Below are 26858 nucleotides of genomic sequence, written 5' to 3'. Positions count from 1 at the left end.
AGCCACAAAAGCTCTGACGCAATAAGATCCATTGTGACCCGGGCCCTGGTGAGCACTGATCCTTTCATTGCTACATTCCAGTGAGGCAGAAACTGCTGCAGCAGAACGGGAAATATATGACTGGTTCCAACCATGCAGGTTGTAAGTAGATGGCTCCACGTGGTCTGTTGCTTCTCTGTGCCTCCATTAACTCACCAGAGACTTGCTGGTGCCAGACATAGCCACTGGTATTTGTCTTCTGCAACCAGCATTAAAAAAAAAATTGTTCTGACTGGTCTTCAGTCCTTCCAGAGATTTTGGCTGTCAAAACATTCCAGAAGTCTTTCTTGGCTTTTGCCGTTGTGAATCTCAGCATGGGTTTTCATTGCGTTTAGTTTGATGGCTAAGTAATAAGAGCGCTTGTATTTTGTGTGTGTTGGGATTTGTTTCTTTGTACGCAGGATAAATCCCAATGGATTCTGTAGGTAACTGAAAATTCATGTCAATTGGAAGTGACCCTTCAATTATGTCCTGGTGGGAAATGATTCTTTAAAACATACCTGGGTGCAGTTAGAATAAACTTCACCTTGTCTCAATTTGAGGTTTCAAAAGCACTATGAAATAAAACCCAGGAAGAAATGAAATCTGCTTTATATTTTAACTATCTAATCACCACTCCTATAGCGCATATATACCATACATGTAAAGCATGTCCCCCTCCCCTCAAATTGTGGGAACTGGAGTTTACCCTACACAGAGAGAGCGCTACAATTCCCAACACCCTTAGCAAACTATAGTTCCCAAGATTATTGGAGGGGGAGGAATGGTTCTTCAGGTGTATGGCATGCATGCAACTCCAGACACTGTAGCAAACTTGTGTCTCTGATACTGAAAACAGCAACAACCCCATAAACCGTGTTTTTGTTTTTCTTTTGGTCTGGGTTTCTTGTGCGATCTTTGATTTTTGGTTGCTCTCTGGTGATATTAACTAGATGTATGTCTTAACAGCTAAAGAATTATATTTGTGATAAATCAAAATACATACAGGGAGCTGACAGAGAGAAGAGGAGGGGCCTCTATGAGAGGCAGGTCAGAGTGGTTTTTCTCAGGGTGGGAGACAAGGAAAGGAGAAGCTCTCCCAGGTGGGAGGATTAAACTCTATGTTTAAGGTAAAATGGTGACCGAGGGCTACACAGATATATTTATTATTTTTTATTTTATGAGGATCATATGAGGATTATTATCGATGTATCTTTCTTTTTCTCTTTGGTTTTTTCTATTTGATGTATTGTTTTTTATTATTGTTTTTATTAGTTTGGATTTTATGGTATATTCGGTTGAAGACCTTTAATAAAAAAAAGAATAAGGCTGCAATCTCATACACGCTTCCCTGGGAGAATTTAAGATGTGTATAAAGTTACACTGTGACTTGTGACTGTGTGTGTGTTTTTTTCTTCTAGATCAACCATGGTTGTAAAAGAAAAGATTAAAAAGACCTATGGCCCACATGTTGGGATGAGCACGGCATATGCCAGCGAACCAGACTTTACCTGTGAAGATAAGGCTACACAAACCAACTTTGAGAGCCCGAGAGATGGTATGACCCAGGAAAAGGCAACAAATCCATATACAGCCCAGATGTTTGTGCCGAGCAAGAAAAAATACTGTGTGCTGAAAACAGAAACACAAATTCAAGAGAAAGTCTCTGCTGCCAAGCCAGGGTCAGAGCCTGGGGACTTTCTCGTGAAGGAAAAAGAGAGGAAAGGTCATCATGTTATCTCACCACCGCCGGAAAATGAAAACCTTAATCAGGTACAATCACTCTATACGAATTGGTGGATTTCTCTTTCCAAGTTATCATCTTCTCCTTTTGCACCAAGTCTTCACACATCATTGGCCATAACAATACAACACAGACCCGCTTAAAGCACAAGTCTATGTCTGTTTACTCTGATGTAGGTCCAATGGAGTTCAGTGAGACTTACTCTCAGGTAAGCAGTTATAGGTTTGTAGCCTTTATGGCTACTCTGTCAGACCATCGCTTCTGTGTTCACATTTTTGCATCCTCCTCAGGGGTGAAGAGGCTTCCCTCTTTACACTTCCTTCAGCCTCCAAACTCTCGCTCTTTCCATGCCATAAACTTTTTTACGCATGAGATTAAAACACCCAGGTACTTTCCTCACACGATACTGGTGACACACCCTCTAATGCAGACATTTGTAAAGTGAACGAGCATTGTCCCGGTGTGAGTTTTATACACATTTGTATTACAAACCAGAGCCACTTTACACCTCGCTCATTTGCAAATTTAGAAGTTATATCTTTACATCTCCCTCTTGTTATGGGAGAAGACCTCTGTTTCCACACACTTGCCTTGATGACCTTAGGCCAGTGTTTCCAAAACTCCAGCTGTTTTCGGACTACAATTCCCATAATCCCTGACCACTGGTCCTGCTAGCTAGGGATGATGGGAGTTGTAGTCCAAAAGCGGCTGGAGACCCAAGTTTGGTCTGGATCTGGGTGACAGATGGCCTGTGGCCCGCCACATGTTACTGGGCACCAAGTACCAGCAGCCTCAGCCAGGGCAGCCAATGGGCAGGGATGATGGGAGCAACATCTGGAAGGCCAGAGGGTCCCTACCCCTGACCTAAGTCTTCTTTCTGCCTGGACATCTCATATAATCTTGGAAACTTTTCAGAGTATTTTTGTCCCTGCTTTACATGTGAATAATTGTGATGTTGGAATGTATGTTAGAAATCAGCTCATTTTGTTTTTTTCTTGCCTCTCCTCCAAGGAGCTCAAGGCAGCATATGTAGCTGTGCCCCTTTTTATCCTCACAAAACCTCTGAAAGATCACTGAGTTAGGCTGTGGCCCACATTCAACCCAGTGAATTTCATGGCAGAGTAAGGAGTTGGTTCTGGGTCTCCCTAGTCTGACTCAAGCACTCCAACCATTAAATCCAACTTCTCCAGTTCAGCAATACTTTTAGCTTGTCTACTGCGGGTGTTCATCTTTTGGATAATGGATACCTTTGCCGATGTATCCCCCACAACTGCCTCTTCTCTGTTTTGTTTCAGATACCTGAAAGACCTGATGCAGAGTCCACCGTGACGGGTCAGATACTTTTAGCCATTGCTAGCCTGAGGGACACAGAAAAAAATAGCATCCAGGCAGCTTCAGCTATGCTAAATTCAATCTTGAAAAAAGAGAGGAACAAACTGAGGGGAAAGGTAAAAACAAGAGAGATGCTTATGGGTTTCAGAAATTGAGGTGGTTGTGCCTTGTGGGTTCTAGCAATGAATTCTAGAGACAGACAAAAGTACTGAAGCAACTAGTTGTTTGTATGCCAGCTTATTTGGTTGCCTGCTTGCATTCTTCTGATCCAGGAAAGGGATCTGCTAGCCCAGGTATAGGTTTAGCCTGTCAAGTAGTTTCTTCCCAAGAGCAATGTTGTGACAGCCACCTCAGTTCTCTCCCCCTTTCTACCTGCCCTTTAGGTGTTTTGCTGCTCCGCACTTTCCAGACAAACGAGAGCCACAGCTTCACTCACTCAGCTCCATTTTCTTGGATGTCCATTGGCTCTTTTCGCATCCCCATTTCCTGATCTTAGAACTGTATCACAGCCAGCAACTTTGGGGGCTCCACAAGAGCAGCAGTACCTCCAGGGATGGTCAACCATTAGGCAAACTGCACACCTGCCTAAGATGTACACGCAAATGCGAGAGGCAAGGAGAACTTCAGCTGGGTATGAGAGGCAGAGAAAATCCAGTTAGTGATCTGCCGGATCATCTCTAGCAATCAGTGGGGTGACAGATGTCACAGGCAGATTGCCCTCGCTCGCATCCACGAGCTAGTCTGGATAACTATTACTAATTGATTAATCCCTTTGAGTTTTGCTTAGTAAACTCCTTCCTCCCCTCGTCAGGGCTTGCAGATGGGTTTCAGACCGGGGAACTCCCAGCCCTCCCTGGAGAAGGCAAGGTTTGAACCTGAGATTGTCTGCAATACTGTACTGAGCTGTGGTATAGAGAGGGAATTGAAAATAATAATAAATAATATAATAATAATACTTTATTATTTATACCCCGCCCATCCGGCTGAGTCTCCCCAGCCACTCTGGGCGGCTCCCCGTCAGATGTTTAAAACAGTACAGCATTAAATATTAAAAACTTCCCTGAACAGGGATGCCTTCAGATGTCTTTTAAAGATAGGATAACTGCTTATTTCCTTCACATCTGAAGGGAGGGTGTTCCACAGGGTGGGCACCACTACCGAGAAGGCCCTCTGTCTGGTTCCCTGTAACCTCACTTCTCGCAATGAGGGAACTGCCAGAAGGCCCTCAGCGCTGGATTTCAGTGTCTGGGCTGAACGAATGGGGGTGGAGACGCTCCTTCAGGTATACAGGACCGAGGCCGTTTAGGGCTTTAAAGGTCATTTAAAGGTTATTCACGCTGCAAGATAACCATGCTAAGTGATCAATGACATCAGTATTGCACCTGCTATATTCTGGCATTGCCACACTGATGAGCATAACAGGAATTAACCTTTTGTAACACTATTCAGCCCTGCCTATACCTGTCCAGTGGGCAGAGACTGGAACAGCCATCAGTGGTCAGTGTAGTTAAAATTGAGCTGTTGGGCCAATGGTCTGATTCAGTATAAGTCAGCTTCCTTTGTTCCTATACAAAAACAAAGACAGGATGAGCTCTCTGTAGTTCTCTAGAAGCAAAGCAACTGCGCTGCTGTATCTGATCAGTCTGCTTGTTACGAACATCCATATGTAGGTCAGATTCCAGCAAATTTAATCAAACTCTGAATTGCTGGCAGGTATCTTGTTGGTTGACACTTGAACAAAATGACTGAATGCAAATACAGTAAATTGTATACACTGTGCTATTTTTCTAGAAAAGGAGGTGCCGGAGCTCAACCATCTTTTTCTCCCAAAAATCACCTGGCAGGGATGGCACATCATACTGCTTCCATGCATTTTTTAATCAAAAGTTTTCCATGGCTGTGGCAAGCGCTGCACTTTCTAACTGCTCTGAGCAACTAGAAATGTTTTTAAGAAGTGAAAAAAGAGAGAGAGAGGAGGAGGAGACGTTCAGGGAAGCCCTCAGGCTACCTTGAAAGTTCTTTATCGGTGATAAATGCATTTTTAAAGCATGCAGAATATTTAAAGGATTTTGCCAAACAAATCCGCACAGAATGGAATGGACATGTCAGTCTACTCATATGCAAGGAACATGAACATTAAGAGCATTTTGTCCATCCCTAGTAAAGGATAGTGGGCCTCTCTTATCTCTGTCTAGCAAGCCCTCTCTGCTGTATATGCATGCATATATATATATATATATATATATATATATATATATATATATCAGTGAAGCTTTCTAAGCTATGAGAGTTCATATTACTGTACGCACTCCCCCAATTCTGAATTCAACCCAATCCCTATCTGTAATGCCTGTTTCAAAAACTCTCAGCTGAGAGTCAGTCACTGCAAGTCAGCCTAGTAGCAATCATGTTTAGACATGTTCTAAACATCCAAATTATTCTCAGGTCAGAGCAGTATCTGAACAGCAAGGGTCTACTGGTTGGAGGGGCTGCATATATAACCATTGTAGTGCAGTGATGCAGTTTGTTGAGTTCATTCTAACCTCTTTATGAGAAGAGCACGGCCGTTTACCCAAACTGCTATCTTTTCTGTCGCACTGCAAGCCATTCTCACCTGGACACTTAGAAGTGCTACAAGCATTCATATATGAGGACCAAAAATGTAAAAGCAAATAAAATGCAAAAGCAACAGAAACTGTGAAAGAATCATCAGTGTAAACCCTTGTTTTGTTTTGTCCCAGGTGCCAGAAATCATTGATATTATTTATTTCCACCTGCGAGCTATCCAGGAACCTAGTGCAAGAGAAGTTGCCATAGGGGCTGTGTGCCTCCTGGCTGAAAAACACACAGAAGAAACTGTTTCAAGCCTTCTGAAACTCTCATTGCTTTGTGACAGGTGAGGAACTGAGTTGTCCTCCATGATTCCCTGTGAAGTAAGTTAGGCTTTGACTTGCCCAAGGCCACCAGGTGAGTTTCATGGCTGAGTCGGAATTTGAACCCAGGTCTCCCACATTCTGCGCTCCAGCCGCCATGCCACACAGAGAAATAACATTGATTCACCTGTGTGAGTTTCTCTGGTTGCCTCTGATGGAAAAATCTGTGGGCTAAACTGGCAACAATATCACTCGCTCTACCTACTCAAATATTCAGAACTTATACCAGAATATTGTAGGTGACCTTTGTCACTTCTTGAACCAATGTAAATATTCTTGGTGATTCAATTACACTGAGCTAGCAAAAGGTCTGAACAGCTGTCTTGAGACAGCACCTAAAGTGTGTGACGATAGTCACCAATTATCCCAAGGTGACAGCATTCACTTCATTTTATTCCTGTGAACAATGAGTTAAAATCTAAGGGTAAACCAAGGAATATTATAAGATGCTGCCTTACAGCAAGTCAGAATATTTATCCAACTAGCTCAGTATTGTGAACACCGGGGGCAAGGAACCTTTGTCTCATGAGCAGCCATCTTGGGAGCTGTATTCCAGTGGTGCGTTGGGACAGAGCAGTTCCAGCTGGTGACATTTTGCAGTTTTTAGGCAAGTGTGTCTAAAAAAGCAACATATCAATTATTCTCTGCATATCCATGGACAAGATAAGAAATTCAATGTAACAGAGACCAAGCATCCTTTTCATTCAAAACTGACTCCGTAGCTCTTATTTGGAAATTATACCACACCACATGAAAAATGCATTTTTGAATTTGTTTATTGTTTATACCTGCACATGCATTTCCAAAAAAACCTAATCATACAAAAAAAACCAACCAACATTTAAAATGTGAGGAAAAGATGCTGGTGGGCCACTGTGAGAACAGTATGGAGGACCAGATGGGCCATTGGCCTGATAGCCAGCAGGGCTCTCTCTTCTTACATTGTCTTTTCTGGGGGTCATTGCTAGACTCAGGTCTTTTTATTTTAGCTGGAGCTCACCAGAACTCAGTTCAGGCACCTCTCAGGTGGGCTCCGTTGCCATTCTAAAAGAAGGAGGTGTTCATGGTGAGTTCTGGCACCTCTTTTTCATAACACTGTCTAGACTGATGAAAATATCAAATCCTATAAAATGCTTTTAGCCCTCTAGTAGTAAACAAACAATTATTATTTGCAGCAAACAGGCTTTCGGTTCTGTTGGGCTCTTTTATCCATCTTAATTCATGTACAGTGGTATCTCGGGTTACAAACGCTTCGGGTTACAAACACTTCAGGTTACAAACTCCGCTAACCCGGAAGTAGTACCTCAGGTTGAGAACTTTGCCCCAGGATGAGAACAGAAATCGTGCACTGGTGGCAGTGGGAGGCCCCATTAGCGAAAGCGCACCTCAGGTTAAGAACAGTTTCAGGTTAAGAACGGACCTCCAGAACAAATTAAGTTCATAAAGCCAGGTACCACTGTATATACATATAACTCCACTTTAAACAACACTAGAAATGCAAGAGAGAATGAGATCAGCAGTGGTGTGTGTGTGTGTGTGTGTGTGTGTGTGTGTGTGTGTGTGTGTATAGACACTGATATAGATTTGTTTGTTTTAATTTTAGGCATATCACTCAAATCTGGGAAGCCTTGGGCCAAGCTAAACAACCTGTAAGACTCCAGGTTCTTGCCAAGCTTCTTGAAGTGCTGAAAAGGAAACCTTGCCTTAGCGGCGAACGCCCGGGATCAGATGGAAAGTTCACAGACAACTCCTCCCTTCTACCGCTAGCCGTGAGAGAAATATGCTATTCCTTTACCTCCAATTTTAACAAGCTGTGCTGTCCTAGAGCATAGACTGGGATCTAGATAGATGCACAACAACTTGGAGGCCACCACCCAATAGAGCAAAGTTTGGGAACTGTTTTTGGACAACAGTTCCCATCATCCGTGACCACTGGTCCTGCTAGCTAGGGATGATGGGAGTTGTAGTCCAAAAAAACCCTGAAGACCCAAGTTTGGGAAACCCTGAAATAGAGAGTGCACAAAACATGGCAGCCCTGTTATTGGGCAGAGTGAGGTAGTTGCCTCAGCAGCTGATTCTGGGAGTGCAGGTGGAGCAGACCCTCCTGGCTATACCTTCTGAGCCCACCTCTCTTCTTTTTACTCCTCCTGGGGCCCGCACTCTGGTGATGAGGATGCTTTCTTGTTCTTGGCATGGACTGGCTGGCTAGCTGTTTTGCCTGGTTGCCTTCCCCCCAGCACATCACCAACAGTGTGATTGGGAGAGGCCTCTGCCCTGACTGACTGAGTGAGCAAGCAAGCAAGCAAGCAAGCAAGCAAGCAAGCAAGCAAGCAGAGAGGCAACCATCCCAGGCCATGTACTCTGGAAGGAGTTGGACATGTGCATAAGTTGCACAGCTCATGCCCTGCAGCAAGCAGGTGCTAAGCACAGAAGCAAACAAAGTGTTAGAGGGTAGAGCTCTGTGTGTCACAAGGCCTGCCCTGTTTCACCTCCCATGCTAACCTGCTGCCCTTCTGTGCTGTGGCGGATTCTCTCCCATTCCCAGTCTTTAAGTAACGTTCAATCGAAGGCTGCCATCTTATCATTCATTTCAAGCAATAGAATGTTCTGGGACCTGTAGAACTAGGCCAAGATATGACCAGACTCAAGCTTTCACATTTTCTGCAGTGGCTCCCCATTTGTGGAATGCTCTCCCCACGGATGTTTAGCTGGCACCTTCATTATGCACCTTTAGGCATCAGGTGAAAACGTTTCTCTTCAACCAGGCTGATTAACACCCTATAACATCTTAAATGTGTTTGAGGGAGGGCTGTTATTAGTTTGTGTGTGTGTGTTGCTTCTTGTTTTTATTATGTATATTGTTTTTTAAGCTTGTATTTTGATGTTGTGAACTGCCCTGCGATCTAGAGATGAAGGGCGATATACAATTTTAATTAATTAATAAATAGTATTCTGATGCCCCAGTACTGGACCATCTCTGTGCTTGGATATGCAATCTGGCAATATTGCTTACCTAGTTCGTAAATGGACCAGTTACAGAAGATGTCAGGCTTTATGGGGAGAGGGGACAAAACCGGGAAGGGAACAAAAAGGACATGAAAAATATTCTAGGTTGCTCTTCTCCAGGTTTTGCTAGAATCTCTCATTGTAGCCATACTCAAAACAAAAAAAATTCCTTCCAGTAGCACCTTAAAGACCAACTAAGTCAGTTCTTGGTATGAGCTTTCGTGTGCATGCACACGCAGTGTATCTGAAGAAGTGTGCATGCACACGAAAGCTCATACCAAGAACTGACTTAGTTGGTCTTTAAGGTGCTACTGGAAGGAATTTTTTTTGTTTTGACTATGGCAGACCAACACGGCTACCTATCTGTAACTGTAGCCATACTGTACAACGGGGGGTGGCCAACGAGTCCTCAGAGGTTGTTAGACTCCAGCTCCCATCAGCCCTAGCCAATGGGGACAATGGTGTGAGATGATGGGAGTTGTAGTCCAACAACATCTAGCGGGTGCTACCTCTGCCATAAAGTAACCCTAACTCACAGTCTTAGGGTAAGACTGCAGTGATCCGAGAACAAACATAAGGAGTGATATCTGCTTGTGGGAGAACAACCAAACTTCCTAGAATTAAGGTCGGTTTTCTTTTCTTCTAATTATTCTGTTTCAGGCAACAAAGGCCCTGTGCATAATATTTAGGGATAAAAAGTGCAAAATCCCTATGAACAGCTATTACGTATCTGTGATCATCTTCCTAGTTATTCAGCTGCACTACTTGATGAACTGTACAGATTCCGAACCTGGACAGGAGGACATAATCAGAACATCAAACTACATTAGGTAACAGGCAGCTAATGGAGTACTACTAACCATGTAAATACCAGTGTCTGATAAGAACATAATTCTCTCTTCTTTGGCTTGTAAGGAAAGGCTCTGGAGGTCCTACTCTTTCCTGCACTGCAGCAGGGGAGCTATTGTCATTCAAATGTCTTAGCAGAAAAAGGCTTTCTAATCTGAAAAAGATTGTCCATTCCAAAATGGCTTTACTGAGAAATTTATTTTGCTTTATCAGTAAAGCCCCATTGGCTTTTATGTGCTTAGGATATTGCCTGCTTTGCAGAGGTAAGAGTCAGTTGATTTGCCCAGTTTTGTTTCCGCTCCACCCGCGTTGTCTCTGCTTCTGACCAGTTTGCTATTTCATGCCCTCATCAAAACAAGGGAACACGGAGCAAGATTCCATGAGCATTCATGGGATTACGATGCCCTGGACCATACCTTCCCAAAATGTACGCAAATATTTTCATCAAAATAAAAATTCAAAAAGAAATTTCATCATCATCATCATATAAATAATAATTAATAATAATAAACATGCATGCTGTGTTCCTTTCCAAACTCGGCTTGTTCTAATGAACTGAGCTGTCTACACCACTTCCTTATTGTTTCAGGTTCCAATTACAGTAATAATGCATTTCATAACCTTCAAGATGCAAGCTCCTAGTAAACCAAACCACAATAAAGGAATTAATAATGTCATCTAACAAAACCCATGAAGGGGGGGGTGTGCCATAGGGCTCTAAGTAAGGTAACTGTCCCTGTCAAATGCTTTTTCTTTCCCTGAATTCAGCTGCGCCATGGATGCTTTAAAGGCCTTGGTGAAAAGGCAGAAGGCTCCTCAGGCGTGTTTTACGAGTCTAACAGGAAGCTGGGACCTTTTGGCTTCCCCAGAGAACTACCTGGAAGGAGTTCTCCTTCTGGCCAGGCAAGTAGTGAATTTGAGGCTGATTATTGTGTTCTTCAGTGTGCCTTCTGCATATTCAAAAATAAAATATTGTTTATATCCTTACAGAGCCCTTGTCAAACATCATCATGGGCTTGACTATGCGGTATTTACCAAGGTGATTCCTCTTCTCCATCATGGGGATGACCAGCAGAAGCTGACGGCAATGGCCTTTTTCACTGCAGTATGTCTATTTTCTTGTTTGAGTAGCATCTTGAGAAATATGACATTACTTAGCCATTGAGTACAAATGCGGTCCTAGCAGAACACAAAACTGTAAATGTGTTTGTGTTTGTATCCCCTTTTTTGCCTTCAGACACCATGAGGAACAGGCAATGGTTAAGAGGAAACATTCCATTGCTGTGCCAGCAGATACAGTACTTTATATCTATTGAGAAACCTCCTAGCTCTTAATTTTTTTCACCCCTCCATTACACAGCCTATGTCAACGTTGCTTGGAAGCTTTCGGTGGGCCAAGCAGAAAAAGCTGCAGAGAGTATATGTGAATGTATTTCTATATATGCATGTGTTTATATTTGCATAAATGCTTATGAGCTACTTAGAATAATAGAATTGTAGAGTTAGAAGGGACCACCACGGGTCATCTAGTCCAATCCCCTGCAACACAGGATTCTTTTGCCCAACGTGGGGTTCGAACCCACGACCCTGAGATTAAACGTCTCCCTAGTTGTGAGGATTATGACTAAGGCCACTGTTGGCATGCAGCCCTTGGAAGGTTGGAGAGACCCTCAGGACAAAAAAGGCTCCCTGGCGTACACTGAGTGGCAGTGGCTTGAGGTTTCAGGGAGGAGATCTCTCACAGCCTTGCCTGGAGATGCCAGGGAATTGAACCTGGGGAGTTTTGCGTGGAAAGCAGATGCTTTCTAGTCACTGAGCTAGAAGCCCTTCCCCAGTCACTTAGGAATGGAAAACAAATGTTAGGTTGGGCCCTTGTGTATTCACTCAATTCCAGCCTGTCTTTATGGCAGGTTTTCTGTACACATTCTTCTCCCCCTCTCTCTTGCAGCCACGTATGATGTAAATAATTTCTGGTGCATTGCATCATAAGTATAGGTATGCGGTGAAAAAAACAACTCAAGAAGTGCAGATAACACAGCCTGCCAACAGAATTTGTAGCCAGCAGAAAAGTCACTGTATTTTTCACTCCATAAGGCGCACCTGACCATAAGACGCACCTAGTTTTTAGAGGAGGAAAACAAGGGGAAAAAATATTCTGAACGAAACAGTGGATTTTTGTGGTTCATGCTGTAGCCACAGACACGTGATCTGATGGTGAATTTGGGGTGACCCAATGCAAAAATCCTGAGGATCCATGGGCTTTTACCTCCCCCTCCCAGGCAGCCTCCGCTAGTGTCCCTTATCTGTCTTCTGATCCCACCGATCAGCTGTTTCCTTTCAACACATCCTTCCCTCTTGTTTGCCTTACTGTCGTTTCCTTAGCTGGAGCAGTTTTTTGCTCCTCCTCTTCTTCTATTTTTTCTCCTTATTGCTTTAGTCTTCCTGTTTTCCCCTTTGCAAGTTTGCTGTCTTTACCTCCCCCCTCCCAAGCAGCCTCTTTTATCTCTAGAGTCCCTTATCTTGCTCCGATCGCTTGCTGATCAATGGCTTTGTTTCATCACCCACTTCTCTCTTTCAAAAAAAAAAGCATGATCTTCTTTTTGCCCTTGGGCAATTCGGCTCCAGGGACCACACATTCATTCCATAAGACGCACAGACATTTCCCTTTACTTTTTAGGAAGAAAAAAGTGTGTCTTATGGAGCAAAAAATACGGTAGAGACGTCTGAAACAGACCGTGATTGCAACACAAAAAGCAAAGCAATACTATTTCAGCCAAATCCTACCACTTTACCAATTTTTTTTCATATAAAAAAAAAACAGTCTTTGGGCTTGAGGGGAAACCCTTATCCATTAACTGAAACACCAGCAACAGCTGAGAGTGACTCCAGTATTCTATCATTACCTTTCGATAGCTGGCAACGTATAGGGAAAGTTCTCTGAATTTCCTGCCACATATTTACTGGTTTGTGTTGTTCAGCTTCTCTCGTCTGAATCCACCTACACGGTGCTACAAAAACATTACATCCTGGGCCTGTTGAAGAACTGGCAGGCTGATTCATGCCCAACCTACCGCTGGCTCAGTCTCCATGGAATGGGCAATGTGGCGCGTCACCTGCAAAACGTGAGTGATTTCATTTTTGTTGTTGTGGTTGCTTAAAGGAAACTCTAGCTAAGGATGAGGTGGAGGTGTTGAACTGGTGCTCTGTACTGAAGCAAAACATGCTCTACTGAAACAAGAAGTTGGGAGGAGTATCTTTAAGGAACTGATCTGGGGGCAGAGCTCCAGAACCTGTGTCAGATGCCAGGGCCCAGGCATGGGAATATGTGAATAATAAAGACATGTGCAGAGTACCTTTTCTCACCACTTAATAATCACAGCTAGATGTGAACGTGGTGAGACTATGACAGAAGCGGGATAAATAGATTATATTTTCAACTGAGTGAGTGCTCAGGGGCAAGAACTATTGGGCAGTATTCAACAAATGTGTCCCATCTATGTGCCCCACTTAGGGTAATGGAGAGTCTTCCCCCCACTCCCAATTCATAACAATATGAAGGGAAAATAGGGGCCTTGAAGTTAACCTAGGAAAGCAGACCAACAGATACCCTGGTCACTGGGCACAGACTTACTTACAATGGTGGAAGTGTATAGTAATAATGTCTAAATGTGCATCTATAGTTATAAATTAGCATATGTACATTTTATGCAAATCTGTGTCACGGGGCGATACATTTCCTGGTTATGTGGCAGTATGCGACCACCAAAACAATGCTTTGCATTACAGTAAATGAGAAATGGGAGGAGAGGGGGTTGTGAACACGGTACTTGTTCTCAGTCCAATAAATCTGGTTTGCTGGACTGAGATTATTACTTCTTAATTGGGCTTATGTCTGCATCCATGATATGTTTCAATAGCATCAATGAATGAAACAGTTGTGGTACATAAATGGACATCTGTTTCCTGAGTCTGGAAATGGTTAAATAATTTGTCACACTGGAGATTCCTGGTGGTAAATGCTGTAGTGGAGGGGCTAGTCATGGCGTTCAGTGTGTGAACTTGGGCCAACCATCGTCTGAGCCTAGCTTACCTCACAGGGTCTAGCCTACATCACAGGGCCTCACCCAGAGAGCTTCAGCTCACCCTGAGCTCAAGCTCTCTGGCAGAGGATGTTATCACCCCCTGCTCTGTTAAGTTTCCCTGCTACTCCTCTGCTTCTAAAGCACCAGGGTATGTGTTCAGGTTTTATGTATGAACGCCCTGCATTGGGGGAACAGTTTCTAGGCTAGTAGGCATGGCTCCCGGGTAAGGCTTAAGCCTCACACCTTTCATCTTAGGAATGGAGTGAAGCTTATCTGCAGCTAGTGATATTGCTGACCAGGCTCAGATACAGTTTTGTGCAACTCTGAACATTTGGGTTCCTTTCCTTCACGGATGAGACTGAGATCCAGTGGAGGATCCCACTAGTGGAATGGAGGGGAGGCTATTTCTCCTGATTCCCTCCTTCCCGCTTAAATCTACTCTCATATTGTTCTGGTAGGTTCCCCCAACCCTCCAGAGCAGATTTTTGGGAGGGCACAAAGTTCTCCAGGGAGGAAGAGTATGGGATGTGTTCCCCCACTCCTTTCCACTGGTGGGAGTATCATGTTCACAACTCTGGTCAGGGGACAACAGCAAGACTAAACTAAGGATCCCAGTCACATAATGTGAAATTGCTACTGTAGTCTAACAGTAAAAGGATTTTTGTGTCCTTTCAGAAGAAAGAGCTCTCCAACCTGCTCCTGGGTATACTTCCAAGTTTTAATGACACTGATGAGAAGGTGATTTTGACAGCTATGGAGGTCACAAACAAGATCGTAACACTCCACAAAAACAATATAAACATGAACATATTTGTGAAGATCGTCAAACAGCTTCAGCCTTTCTTGGCCGACGTAAGTTTCAGAAGAATTGTTCATCTATGTGAGGCAGGCTTTTCCAGGTGTAAGGGGAGAAAAAGAGGAGCCAGAACTCACCATGAAAGCCTCCCTTGTTCTCTTATAATGGCAATGGCACCCACCTGAGAAGTGCCAGAACTGAGTTCCGACGAGTTCAGGCTGAAAAAAAGCCCTGGATATGTCTCCTGTATGCTCTTTACAAGTGGCAGTGGCTGCAGCCATTGAGGATGTCTTGCCCAAGTGCCCCCTCCAAAAAAACCAAAAACCCTGGAGCCGGCAGTGAACAATTATGTTTAGGATTGCAGTCTTAAACATATTTGGGTTATGGTGCATTTATTTGGGAGGCAGAGGTGCACAGATCTTAGAAAAATACCTGCAGTTCATTCTCCAGGAACGGAATCAGCCCATGTTATCTAAGGCTTAAAATGTAAGCCAGGTTGTTCTTTCTCACAACTCGGATTGAAGCTGGTTTGAGGGAAATGCATCAAAAGGCAATGTTTCACAAGAAACAACAGGATAGATAGGTAAAGGGACCCCTGACCATTAGGTCCAGTCGTGACCGACTCTGGGGTTGCGGTGCTCATCTCACTTTATTGGCCGAGGGAGCCGGCATACAGCTTCCGGGTCATGTGGCCAGCATGACTGAGCCGCTTCTGGCGAACCAGAGCAGCGCACAGAAACACTGTTTACCTTCCCGCTGGAGCGGGAGCTATTTATCTACTTGTACTTTGACGTGCTTTCGAACTGCTAGGTTGGCAGGAGCAGGGACCGAGCAACGGGAGCTCACCCCGTTGCAGGGATTCGAACAGCCAACCTTCTGATCAGCAAGTCCTAGGCTCTGTGGTTTAACCCACAGCGCCACCCGCGTCCCGTAGCAGGATAGATACAGGATAGATAATAGGGATTGTGGCTAACATTGTGCAAACACCTCTTCTGAAACCAGTGGTGATAGTGCCCTGGATGCAGTGAAAACAGGAGTATCTATCTACATAGCCTCAAAGTCTCTCAGGAAGGTTATCAAGTCAAACTTTTTCCTTTCTCTTTCATTCCCAGGGGAGACCCAAAATAACCTGTGTGGCAAACAGGTTGTTTCAAGACATGATTAAGAACCTGGACGTGAAAGAAAAAGCCGCTTTGCAGGACCAGGTTCTCAACAGTATTGTCACTTTGCTACTGAACCTCCAGGATCCACATCTGACTGCGGCTAAGGTAAATGATATTGTGCCTTTTTGCAAAGCCTTGATAAGTTGGCCCTGAGGGCATAGCTGTCAACCGTTCCTTATTTGGCGGGAAAGTCCCTTATACCAGCGCCGTGTCCCACTGCTGTCCCGGATTGATGATGTCCCTTAAATTTCCTGGGTTTCAAAGGAAGCAGCTCCTCTCTCTCCCTCCCTCCCTGCCAGCCAGGGAGGAGGGAGGCTCCAACTGTGTTGCTTGGCTACGTTGCTCACCCAGTAAGGACTAAGAACAACTGGGGGGGTGGAGCTTGCGTGCCTTGTGCCGAACAAATCGGCCGTGTTGCCTGGGGACTCGCCTTTGCTCAGCGCTTCCCAGCGGAGAGGTGATGGTGGTTTCCCTTGCTGCATCCCCTTTGCCGGGTTGCTGCGCTGTGGGAACCACCTCTTGAGGCTTCGTTTGGCTGCTGGCTGGGCTTTCTGCCTTTGGCTCGGAGGGGCTCAGAAGTTGAACATACCTGTGCCCTGAAAATCCCTTATTTTGGCTGCTGATCCCTTATTTTCGAGGCTGCTGTTCCCTTATTTTCAAATCTGTAACTTGACAGCTATGCCTGAGGGAGACGTCAACCAAGTTCTCTCTAGTTGGCCTCTTCCTACACTGATGGGATGTTGTGTATTTACCTGGCAGTGCTGGCAACAGCAAGAGGCACCCATAACAGAGCTTTCAATCAGTGCTGGGCAGCTGGAAACAACCAGTTAAACTTCTAGGCTGAGGGCATTGTGGGAAATTAAAATGGAAGCTCACAGGCCTAGCAAGCATCAGCAGTCTGCCTGGCTAAAGTGCCGGAACCCTAGAAGCTGCCCAAAGATGCCACACGGCGGCACCACTTCTGGTGAGGCCAATGGGTGCTTCTCAGAGCACCCTTCCACCTGTGACAGTGGCCACAGCTAAACAGTGCAGCTCTGTAGTCCAAGTCTTGAAGGGCCTCTACTGGCAAGATGCACTGCTCATGTTTCCAAAAGCAGAAAGTTACTTGAACAGCAGAAGAACAATCTTCTGTTTTGCACCAGAGCACACCTATTTATCTTTGCATGGATTTGTTCTAATGATTTATTGCACTTGCTAACCGCTTTTATAATTGAAGTATCCAGAATAGTGTGCGACTTTAAAATACAATGACCGACAGTTCAGTTTTTGAGGCTGACCAATAAAATAAGAAAGTCCGAATAAATGCAGTGCTAAAAATATAATTACGTTGGATCAGAAGACAAGGCAACACCTGTATATTTTGTTGCAGTGACACAATACAGCTGGGGATAAAGGTGATATTTGAGAACAGACCAATTGAGGGCTGGATTGGTATAGTGGCTCCAAGAATGTGGAGTTGCCAGTCCTGAGTTCAAATCTCACCTTAGCCTTGACATTCTTGGGCCGCTTAAGCAAACTACAGTCTCCAAATTTCAGCCCCTACTCCCTGTCTGCAATATAATGCGATGACAATAATGTTGACCACCCTTCCAGGACTCAAGATATTACAAGTGTAAGCAGTGGTGGCTGGTGCCCATTTCAACTAGTGGGGTAGAAGGCAGGGAGACCAACTATAGTTGGAGCCCAAGCCAACTGGTTTTAAGAAAGAAGGTAGGCAGGTGGCGACTGAAAACAGATTGAGGTTGGTGTTACAGTGGTCCATTCACACTAATGGCCCAGCCTCTACTGAGTGAACCATCCTTTGAAGACATAGCTCAGTCCCCAAGGAAGCAATTCCTAAAAGCTTGGGAAATAGGTGGTGTGAAGAATTCCTGTGAGGAAATTATTAATTGGTAGACCTCCAAGGACCAAACTGGAAGCACAGACAGAATAGCAGCTGATATACACCTCATTTTTCTTTTTCAGTATACTGCGCTTAAATTAATTGGATGCTGGTTTTTCAAGAACAACAGTTTGAAATCAACAGATATGAATTCATTAATGAATAAGGAGCAGAACGTTCCAGAATTGTTAGAACCAAACTGGGGATGGGTGGAAACTTGGGCTTGTTGATGGGTTTAGAGCAGTGTTTCCCAAACTTGGGTTTCCAGCTGCTTTTGGACTACAACTCCCATCATCCCTAGCTAGCAGAACCAGTGGTCAGGGATGGTGGGAATTGTAGTCTGAAAACAGCTGGAAAACCAAGTTTGGGAAATACTGGTTTAGAAGAAATCGTGAGCTTCGAAAGCCATAATGATATATTAAGGTTTCTTTATACATTGGGTTTTGGTGGCTTTCATCCTTATTTCATTTAGCTCTGCACTCAAGAGAGCTAGAAACTTCCTTCTCTAAATAAAAGTCCTGATCCTAATAACAATTCTTAAAAGATCCAGCAAACTACACAAAAGGGCTTAACAGGAAGCAGATTGCACACAATTTTTTTAAAATTATTGAGGCAATTGCATATGGCCCTTATATAATTTATTTGACTTTTTTTCCAAATAATCTCTTTTTTTCACTAATTCTGGGGAAGGCTTCTTGTCTCTCTTGTTTTACAGAGTCGTAGAGACAGCTTAAAAGAGTGCAAAGTCTTCTTGGGATGGACTGCAAATGACAACCAGGACTCTTGGAGCATGATTTGCAAGCACCTTGTGAGGCCCTTTGTGCACACTGGGATCTTTTCAATATTATCCGTAGACTTCATATCTGTTGATTTCAAATGAACCAGCGAAAGTGTATGTGGCAGAGAAACAGGCTTCCTTCAGGCACACTGAAGGAATATATATGCCCCTACCATATGTATTTTGATAATCCCTGGCCAATCCTGCGGAAATGTTGCATTAGAACAGTTTCCCAAACTTGGGTCTCCAGCTGTTTTTGGACTACAACTCCCATCATCCCTGACCACTGGTCCTGCTAGCTAGGGATGATGGGAGTTGTAGTCCAACGACAGCTGGGGACCCGAGTTTGGGGAACTCTGCATTAAAATACCCCCAAAACAAGAAAACCTGATGCATGTCGTCCAACGATCACATAGCCGTTACTGGATTTCCCCCCCAAAGGAAAGTGATTCCATAATTTTGGCCTCCATGCATTGGATTTTACTTGCACAGGGTGTACTTGAATGTGCCATTCCCACGTGGATGGCCAGGGATGCTAGAGGCAGGGACAGCAGTCCATGTGATAGGCTGGATCCTGGAGGGGGAGCAGTATTGGCCAATCCGGCCCCATGACTCTACAAGTTTCACTTCTGTTTCTAAAAGATCCATTCTTAACTGGCAAATATACCCTGTCTGTGCAGCCATTATGGTGTGTTTATCAAAGTGTTCATTTTCTAGGTTAAGGAACATCCAGGGAAACTACGGAACTTTCTGGACCAGGCACAAGACTATACTCAAAGCCCACAAATGTATACAAGAAATGCAGCCACCATGTTTATAGGTATATAAACAGAATGCTTTCATCTTTATTTGCCATCCCAGTTCTATCACAGCTCGTAAGACTACTCTGCTTAGGAGGAGAAACTTAGTTGAATACTTTTCTGATTTCAGTGGGGATTTACTCCCAGGAAAATATGTATAAGATTTCAGGCTCGATTTACAGTTCTGTGCACAATTACCTAGGAAGTCCCACTCAATTTAATGTGCCTTGCTTACTTCCAAGTAAACTCATGCAGAATTTCACTGTTATCTGGGCCTGCATTCATAAACAACTTAATAAAACATGACAGGCATGTGGTCTGTCTCTCCCTGGTGTTCATTTTTCTCCCTCTAGGTCAGTGGCTTGTCAAATGGTGTTTCCAAGAAGCCATGAAATTCATTGAAAGCTTATCAGCAGGAGAGAAGCTTCTCTGAGGAGGGAGCCTGACCAATGTCCATCATCACCAATCTTCCCCTGCAATGTATACTTGTAGGGAAAGTGCTAGGAATGCAGGAGGTCCTCTCATTTCAGTTGGCCAATAGCAAGCCAGACCAGCCTAGCTGATGTTCTGTGTAAACCGCTGCAAACAAATAGATGTTTTTTGACAGAAAAATCTATGCAGGAAAGATTTCCTGAGGGTAATTCTGAAAGCTTCTGCTCTAGACTTTCCCACGAGGAAATCTTACTTTCTACCGCTGTGATGCCTAGGAATCTGTTCCAAGCCCCAGATTTTCAGTGGTGAGACCCAAACTTTGAAACTCCATACACTACAGATATGCCTGTTCAGTCTCTACATTGAATGATTATAAAGATGTTCATATTCTGCGAGGCATTCAGTGATGGCAGTTGTCCTGGTGTGTTTTGAGTAGGTGTTTAACCTAGGGATGGCTTTTATCAGCCTGTTCTTTTCTTAACTAGATTGATTTTTGTGTATGTGCATGTTTATATACTCTTCTGTTTCATTTTGTTTATATTTCTGCTGTTGATTTTAATGTTATTTTTTGAGAGAGCCACCTTAAGGGATCAACTGACCTGTGTGGCAGATATTTTAAAAACAAATGAAAGCAATATAGTTCGGGCTCTATCTGCAGATAGTAGTCTGTGTTATTGAAGAAGTTGGTGGCAAATGCCACCCTTCGTCTACAGAGAATATAACTGAAAGTAAAGTAAATAGCCCTTTTTATTTACACTGAGTATGGTGTATCTCTAGATTCTATCTTGGAGCACTTAGATTCCAGTCCTCTACAAAAGTCAGAAGTGGACTTCCTGAGGCAAGGTAAATATCATAATATCATCCAATAGTAAGATGTCTGCATTTTCTTGTATTGCTACTGGATTCAGCTGCTTATTGCTGTCTGCACTAATAACAGAAATAAAATATGCATACCTGTAGAGGAAACTGTATCTGTACCCTTTCTGTACATCTTTCTTGCTGTTAAGCACAGCACTCTTTGTCATTCATGAACAGAAAAATAGATAGATAGATAGATAGATAGATAGATAGATAGATAGATAGATAGATATCACATACCTATTTCCTTGTAGGGACTAGCGAATCTGTCCTTTTTTCCAATCTTAAATTCAGTTCTCCCTATTTCCACATTGCTTTGAAAATTTTCTTTTAAAAGAACATTTTCTTATGAAAATCCATCAGCAATTTAGTATGAATTTCTCCTAATATTCACTTTTCTGCAAAGCGCATTGTCTCCAGCAGGATGTAGATTCGTAATTTCCACTAAAATGTGCATTTTGTGCATACTTCACCTTGGAATATGCATTTTTGCACACCTGGCTAGAGGGGTGCAATCCAAAATTCAGAGACGTGCAGATTTCAAATGACAAGCTCTGTTTAGGTTTGCATAGTGTTTTGGAACATGCAAATTAGGTAGGTTTTCCTTTAAAGATGCAAACCTGCCTATAAATGCAAACTGAACTGAATATCTTCCCCACCCTTGCCTCCTGGTCAAGGTCATACACTCTCTTTCATATCAGAGAGTTTGCGGGACTCGTTTAGTATATTTAGATCAGTGAGGCATACATACATTCTCCCAGGTTTTATCCTCCAAACAACCTTTTGAGACAGGTTAGATTGAGAAATAGTGATTAGTCCAAAGCTACCAAGGGGACTTCATGGCTGAGTGGAGATTTGAACACTGCGACTCTTCCAGGGGGCTTGTCTAGCAAGCATTCATCCTGATTTGTTTTCACAGAGTGCGTACAGAGGTTATGCAATGTCTGCTGTTTACTGAGTATTCATTCTGATTTGTTTGCACAAAAGTTGTGCACCACATCAAGCGATTTGGTATCCTACACTTTCTAGCACACATTTTCCTATCACTTCCCTTTCCTGAACAAAGTTTGGCGTTGTGGGGGGGTGGGTGTAAGAGTGCAAAATCCACTTCAATTGTGCAACCGGAAATGACCGGTATATAATTGTATCCCACCCACAAAACAGTGACAATCTGGAAGCTTCGCCTGCCTCCTAGCCTCTAACCCTCTAATCACTACGACCCACCAGCTCTCTTGTGTCTCTTCATTCATTGCAAAATTAATTTTGCCGCTTTTCATTCCCACCTTTGTCATGAAAAGCTTTCACAGATGCACAAACAAAACAATCCCTCTCACTCGCTCATGTGTACAACATACACTGTTTAGCATTACAGTATCTCTTGCTAAGGCATAGAATGCTTCTTTGTTAACCCAGCCTTGCCCAAAGCAGCTGGTATATTTGACAGGGAGGAGAACTGGGTCATTCCCATGTCAAGTTGTTGATCTGCCCCTTCCTCTTTGTCTCAGCTTTCAGCTCTTTCCCATCAGAAGCACAGCGCCCTGTCCCGGTTGTTCCAGAACCAGAAAAAGTACGCAGGTACTGCGCAGACCTGTTCAGATGTTCCCGCTATTTCCCAAGGTACGTTTTCTTTCAGGTTGTACGATGAAAATTAAGCATTAATATATTTTTAAAAAACTACCATGATTACAGGACAAGAATGAAAACAAGAGGGCTAAATATTCCTGAGCAGTGGGGGTGAAAATAGGCAGCAGAGCATTTTTTTGCTACTAAGGATGATTGTAGACATGGTGGCGATGTCTTTTCACACATCCACCCTGTTTGTATAGAAGAGCATAACATGCCTTAAGAAGAGCCCTCCTGAATTAGGCCAACATCTCGCCCAGCATCCTATTCTCAAAAGCCACATCCACACCATACATTTAATGAACATGGCGTCCCCCAAAGAATCCTGAGAACTGTCATTTGTTCAAGGTGCTGGGAATCATAGCTTTGTGAGGGGTAAACTACAGTTCCCTGTTGTCTTTGTCCATGGAGTTTTCTTGGCAGGGATACTGGAGTGGCTTGCCGGTTCCTGCTCCAGGTGGATCATGTTTGGTCAGAACTCTCCACTATGACCTGTCCATCTTCGGTGGCCCTGCACAGCAGAGCTCATAACTTCGCTGAGTTATTCAAGCCCCTTCGCCACGGCAAGGCAGTGATCCATGAAGGGGATCATAAAGAAGGCTGATCGCCGAAGAATTGATGCTTTTGAATTATGGTGCTGGAGGAGACTCTTGAGAGTCCCGTGGACTGCAAGAATATCAAACCTAGCCATTCTGGAGGAAACCAGCCCTGAGTGCTCACTGGAAGGACAGATCCTGAAGCTGAGGCTTCAATACTTTGGCCACCTCATGAGAAGAGAAGACTCCCTGGAAAAGACCCTGATGTTGGGAAAGATGGAGGGCACAAGGAGAAGGGGACGACAGAGGATGAGATGGTTGGACGGTGTTCTCGAGGCTACCAACACGAGTTTGACCAAGCTGCGGGAGGCGGTGGACAGGGGTGCCTGGCGTGCTCTGGTCCATGGGGTCACGAAGAGTCGGACACGACTAAACGACTAAAAAACAACAAAAAAACTACAGTTCCCAGTATTATCTCAGGGGAGAGTTGTGCTTTAGACGTTCCTCTAATGTTTGGTGTGGGTGTGACCTCAGTGGTCAAACAGATGCCTATAGGAAGTCCACAAGCAGGACCTGGGTGCAACACCACTCTTTCCCACCTGCAATTTCCACCAACTGGTATTCAGTGGCATACAATCCCCTGGCAATAGTGGCATACCGTCCCCTAAATGTCCCCCTGGTGCTTCCTTCTCAAAGCCTGGGAAGTTTCTGCCTGGCTTGGGGAGGGAGGCACAATGCTCTCAACAGGGTCCAAGAGTCCTCCCACCACCTTCCTCAAGCCCACCTGGCTTTGGGAAGGAGGCAGGAGGGCTCCGGCATCCTTTCAGAGGCTTGGTGCCTCTTTCCCAAAGCCCGGAAAGCTTCTGCCCAGCTTAAGGAGGAAGGCGTAGTGCTCACACACGCGATGTTGGGAAATCGTGATGTCAAGTGTGCACCGTCCTGTCCCTCCATCCTCCTTGCAAGCTGGCGGCTCTAGCCCTAACTGTTCCCCTACGAAAAAATTAACTGCACCCTACAGTGTGGCAGTGAAGGAACTAGTAACCCATGGCTAGTAACCCATAATAGTCTCAGCCTCTGTGAATTTCTCTAATCCTCTTTCAAAGCCATTCAAGTTTGTGGCCATCCCTACCTTTGCCTTTGAATCATGGTGGGATTTTGGTTTGTTCCTGTTCTTGTTTTTTATGTCTTTTATATTGCAATTTTATGTTGTGAACCGCCTGAGATCTACAGATGAAGGGCAGGTATACAAATTTAATAAATAATAATAATGATACCTCTTATGGTAGCAGATTCCACAATTTAACTATGTGCTGTATAAGGAAGTACTCTTCTTGGCTGTCCCGAAAGGTGAGGTAGAATCTGTCCTGTAGCCAGCGAGGATGCATAAAAAAGCACACTGATCCCAAAAACCTCCCCGCCCCATGCCTTATTTCCCCCAAGATGAGAAGCAGGAACGTGGAAAAGTGACTGGCAGACCCAATTATTGTATTGCAACATATAGAAGGAGAAGAGTTCTGTGCACTCCTTTTAGTAGGAAAATAAGCAGGACTGGTCCACTAAGATGAAGTAAGCAGGACTGATCTAAGACAAAGTATGAAAGGCTCTCAATGCCTCATCTCATCCCATCCCATCATGTTGTACCTAAGGCTATCCATACTATTTTGGTATATGTGGCAAAAAAAATCCACAAATGTCTCTCCTTGCCCCCAGCAGTAAAAATATGAGATGATAAATATCTACTCCCATTTAATGACACCCCAGATCAGCACAGACTCCTCACTCTGCCTCATGGTAGACTCTTGTCAGCCCCCATCCCACATTAAATGGGGCAGACACATATAACCTCCCCTGCCCCCGTGTCAAGACTAGTAGTTTTATTTTGTTTTGTCATTATGCACTTTGGTCTCACGCAGGCATGGCCAAACTTGGCCCTCCAGCTGTTTTGGGACTACAATTCCCATCATCCCTGACCACTGGTCCTGTTAGCTAGGGATGATGGGAGTTGTAGTCCCAAAACAGCTGGAGGGCCAAGTTTGGCCATGCCTATCTCAGAGAATCCCACCTGGACCAATAGTTATGAGGTTGAAAGGTGTGTACTGCATCACCTACTGAAATGTTAATGATGATTCCTTTTCTTGCTGACCTTTCTGCTTTACAGATCTTGTATTTGACGCCTGTATCTGAAGTTAATATCCATCTGAATAAAGAGCACTGTATGAAATTTCACGATGAAGGCTTATTGTGGCGTTCCTCTCTGAGGTTAGGTAGCTTTTGCTGCTAGAATTGGATAGGAAAGTAGCTTTCTTAAGGAGAGGTGGATCATTCGATGTCCTTCCTTTGGCATTATCCTAATGTAAATGCAGAGTGTCTTCTAGGCAATAATCAAAACCCTCCTTAAGATGCAAGTGTATGAAACCTCCTTCCAGCAGCTTGCTTGCTGCCCACAGCTGCCTGCACTCCCATTGATTCAAGTATCTGCTCATTCAGTTCAAAAATATGAAGCAGCCATTACTAGGAATGTTTAAGGGGCAACATAATAGGCTTAACAAAATGTGGCAGGGAGAGGGGGAGAGAGCTCACAACTGAGTTTTGAATGTTCATGGACCTCTGGAAAGATCTGTTATTCAAAGGGGAAATGTCATATGACCATTATGCAGCCTTAGCATTTTAAAATGTGAAGCAGACTTGGGAGCTTTTAATTTTGAACGGAGGGATGGGTGTGCAAACGTGCCCAGAACCAGCCCTGCCATTAGGCAGATGATGAAGGGGCAGGAAACAGCAGTGGGGTCTGATGTTTTATTATGTTTCTATATATACTGGAAACCACCCAGAGTGGCTGGGGCAACCCAGGCAGATGGGAGGAGTACGAATTATAAAATTATTGCTACTATTAATATTATAAGTGCACAGACAGAATTGTGTGTGCCACATAGAGAGTTCTGCGCCCCTTAAACCAGGAATGGGGAACCTCGGGCCCAGGGCGGCTTGACGTGGCCATCCAGGTCTCTCTCTCAGGCCATTGGGGCATTCTCCAGACCACACTCTCTTCCCAGCCATACCCTGCTTCAGACTTTCCCGGAATGTCTTTAGCTGCCTTGAAAGTGCCCTTGAATTCTGTTAAGGCCTCTAGCTTGCCTGGATGAGGACTAGAGAGGAATGTGTGAGTGTGTGTATACACCCCATTGCAGGAGTGCCATCTAGGAGAGGCCAAAGTTTCAAAAAGGCGGCCAGGCCTTCTTAATAATTTGCGGCCTGCAGCAGGCCTCATGGCCTCCTCTCGATGTGTAATGTCAGACATGCACCTCATGTGTGTGATGGCACACACGTGTGTCGGGCCCCTCCAAAGTTGGGCGGAACCCAGCACCTCTGCACCATTGTGTGTACAAAGGTAACATCACCATCGCTCCATCTACTTTTGCCTTTGGTCCCACTCACCACTGCCATGTGTGTGTCCCACACCACTACCACCGAAGGTGTCCCACAATAAAATGCAGTCCTCATGTTGAAAAAGTTTCCTCTCCTTTGTCCTAAACAAACTGGCAGACCTCTGGTGAGGTGGAAGAAGCTATCCTGAAAGTAAGATCAAACAGCCAGTTCAGTTGGCTTCATCTGTAGGGCTGCAGCGCCATGTTAGCCTTCAACTCAGGCAGTAGGATATCTTAGGACTGCAGGGTGTGGGTGGGTGTGAAACTGAGATGCTTTAGCTTTATTTCCAGTGATAATTTTTCTGATCAAAATTACAATCCGCTTCTTTCTCCCTGACCTTGCAGATTTCCAAACTCATATTTACAAAGTATTCATCTGAAATCCTGCAAAGAAGGGGGGGGTAGTGATTGCATGTAAAAACTATTAGGATGGAGCAAATTGAGCACCCCTTCCTATCTCAGCTTTCTAAGGCTTTAATTTATTTATGTATTTATTTATTTATTTTAAGAACATCATTACACATCATTACATTTTAGTATAATATGCAGTTTGCCACTCCTTATTCTGTTTGAAAGCACTGGCTCTCTGGAAGAAGAAACA

The 26858-nt window shown here is 44.1% G+C and overlaps 1 protein-coding gene across 5 annotated transcripts; it reads left to right on the top strand.

Moving 5' to 3' along the window:
• Positions 1-20: 20 nt before the first annotated feature.
• Positions 21-25058, top strand: LOC310842942 (maestro heat-like repeat-containing protein family member 6). 5 transcript variants are annotated; one of them, XM_083735291.1, is made up of 16 exons: positions 21-141; positions 1440-1791; positions 3058-3210; positions 5836-5990; positions 7631-7796; positions 9694-9863; positions 10651-10785; positions 10873-10987; positions 12861-13004; positions 14643-14816; positions 15873-16028; positions 18521-18613; positions 19301-19403; positions 20593-20658; positions 22179-22290; positions 24991-25058. In XM_083735291.1, the coding sequence occupies exons 2-16, from the start codon at positions 1447-1449 to the stop codon at positions 25001-25003; spliced, it is 2100 nt and encodes a 699-aa protein (XP_083591417.1). In that variant the 5' UTR covers positions 21-141; positions 1440-1446; the 3' UTR covers positions 25004-25058. The 5 variants fall into 5 exon arrangements, with proteins under 5 accessions (XP_083591417.1, XP_083591415.1, XP_083591419.1 ...); XM_083735289.1 differs by having other exon boundaries at positions 22-141; positions 14640-14816; XM_083735290.1 differs by having other exon boundaries at positions 101-227; positions 14640-14816.
• Positions 25059-26858: the final 1800 nt, after the last annotated feature.

Source organism: Podarcis gaigeae, assembly GCF_964106915.1.
Source record: "Podarcis gaigeae genome assembly, chromosome: 4".
Classification (NCBI taxonomy): Eukaryota; Metazoa; Chordata; class Lepidosauria; order Squamata; family Lacertidae; genus Podarcis; species Podarcis gaigeae.
This window is presented reverse-complemented; position numbering and strand designations above follow the sequence as displayed.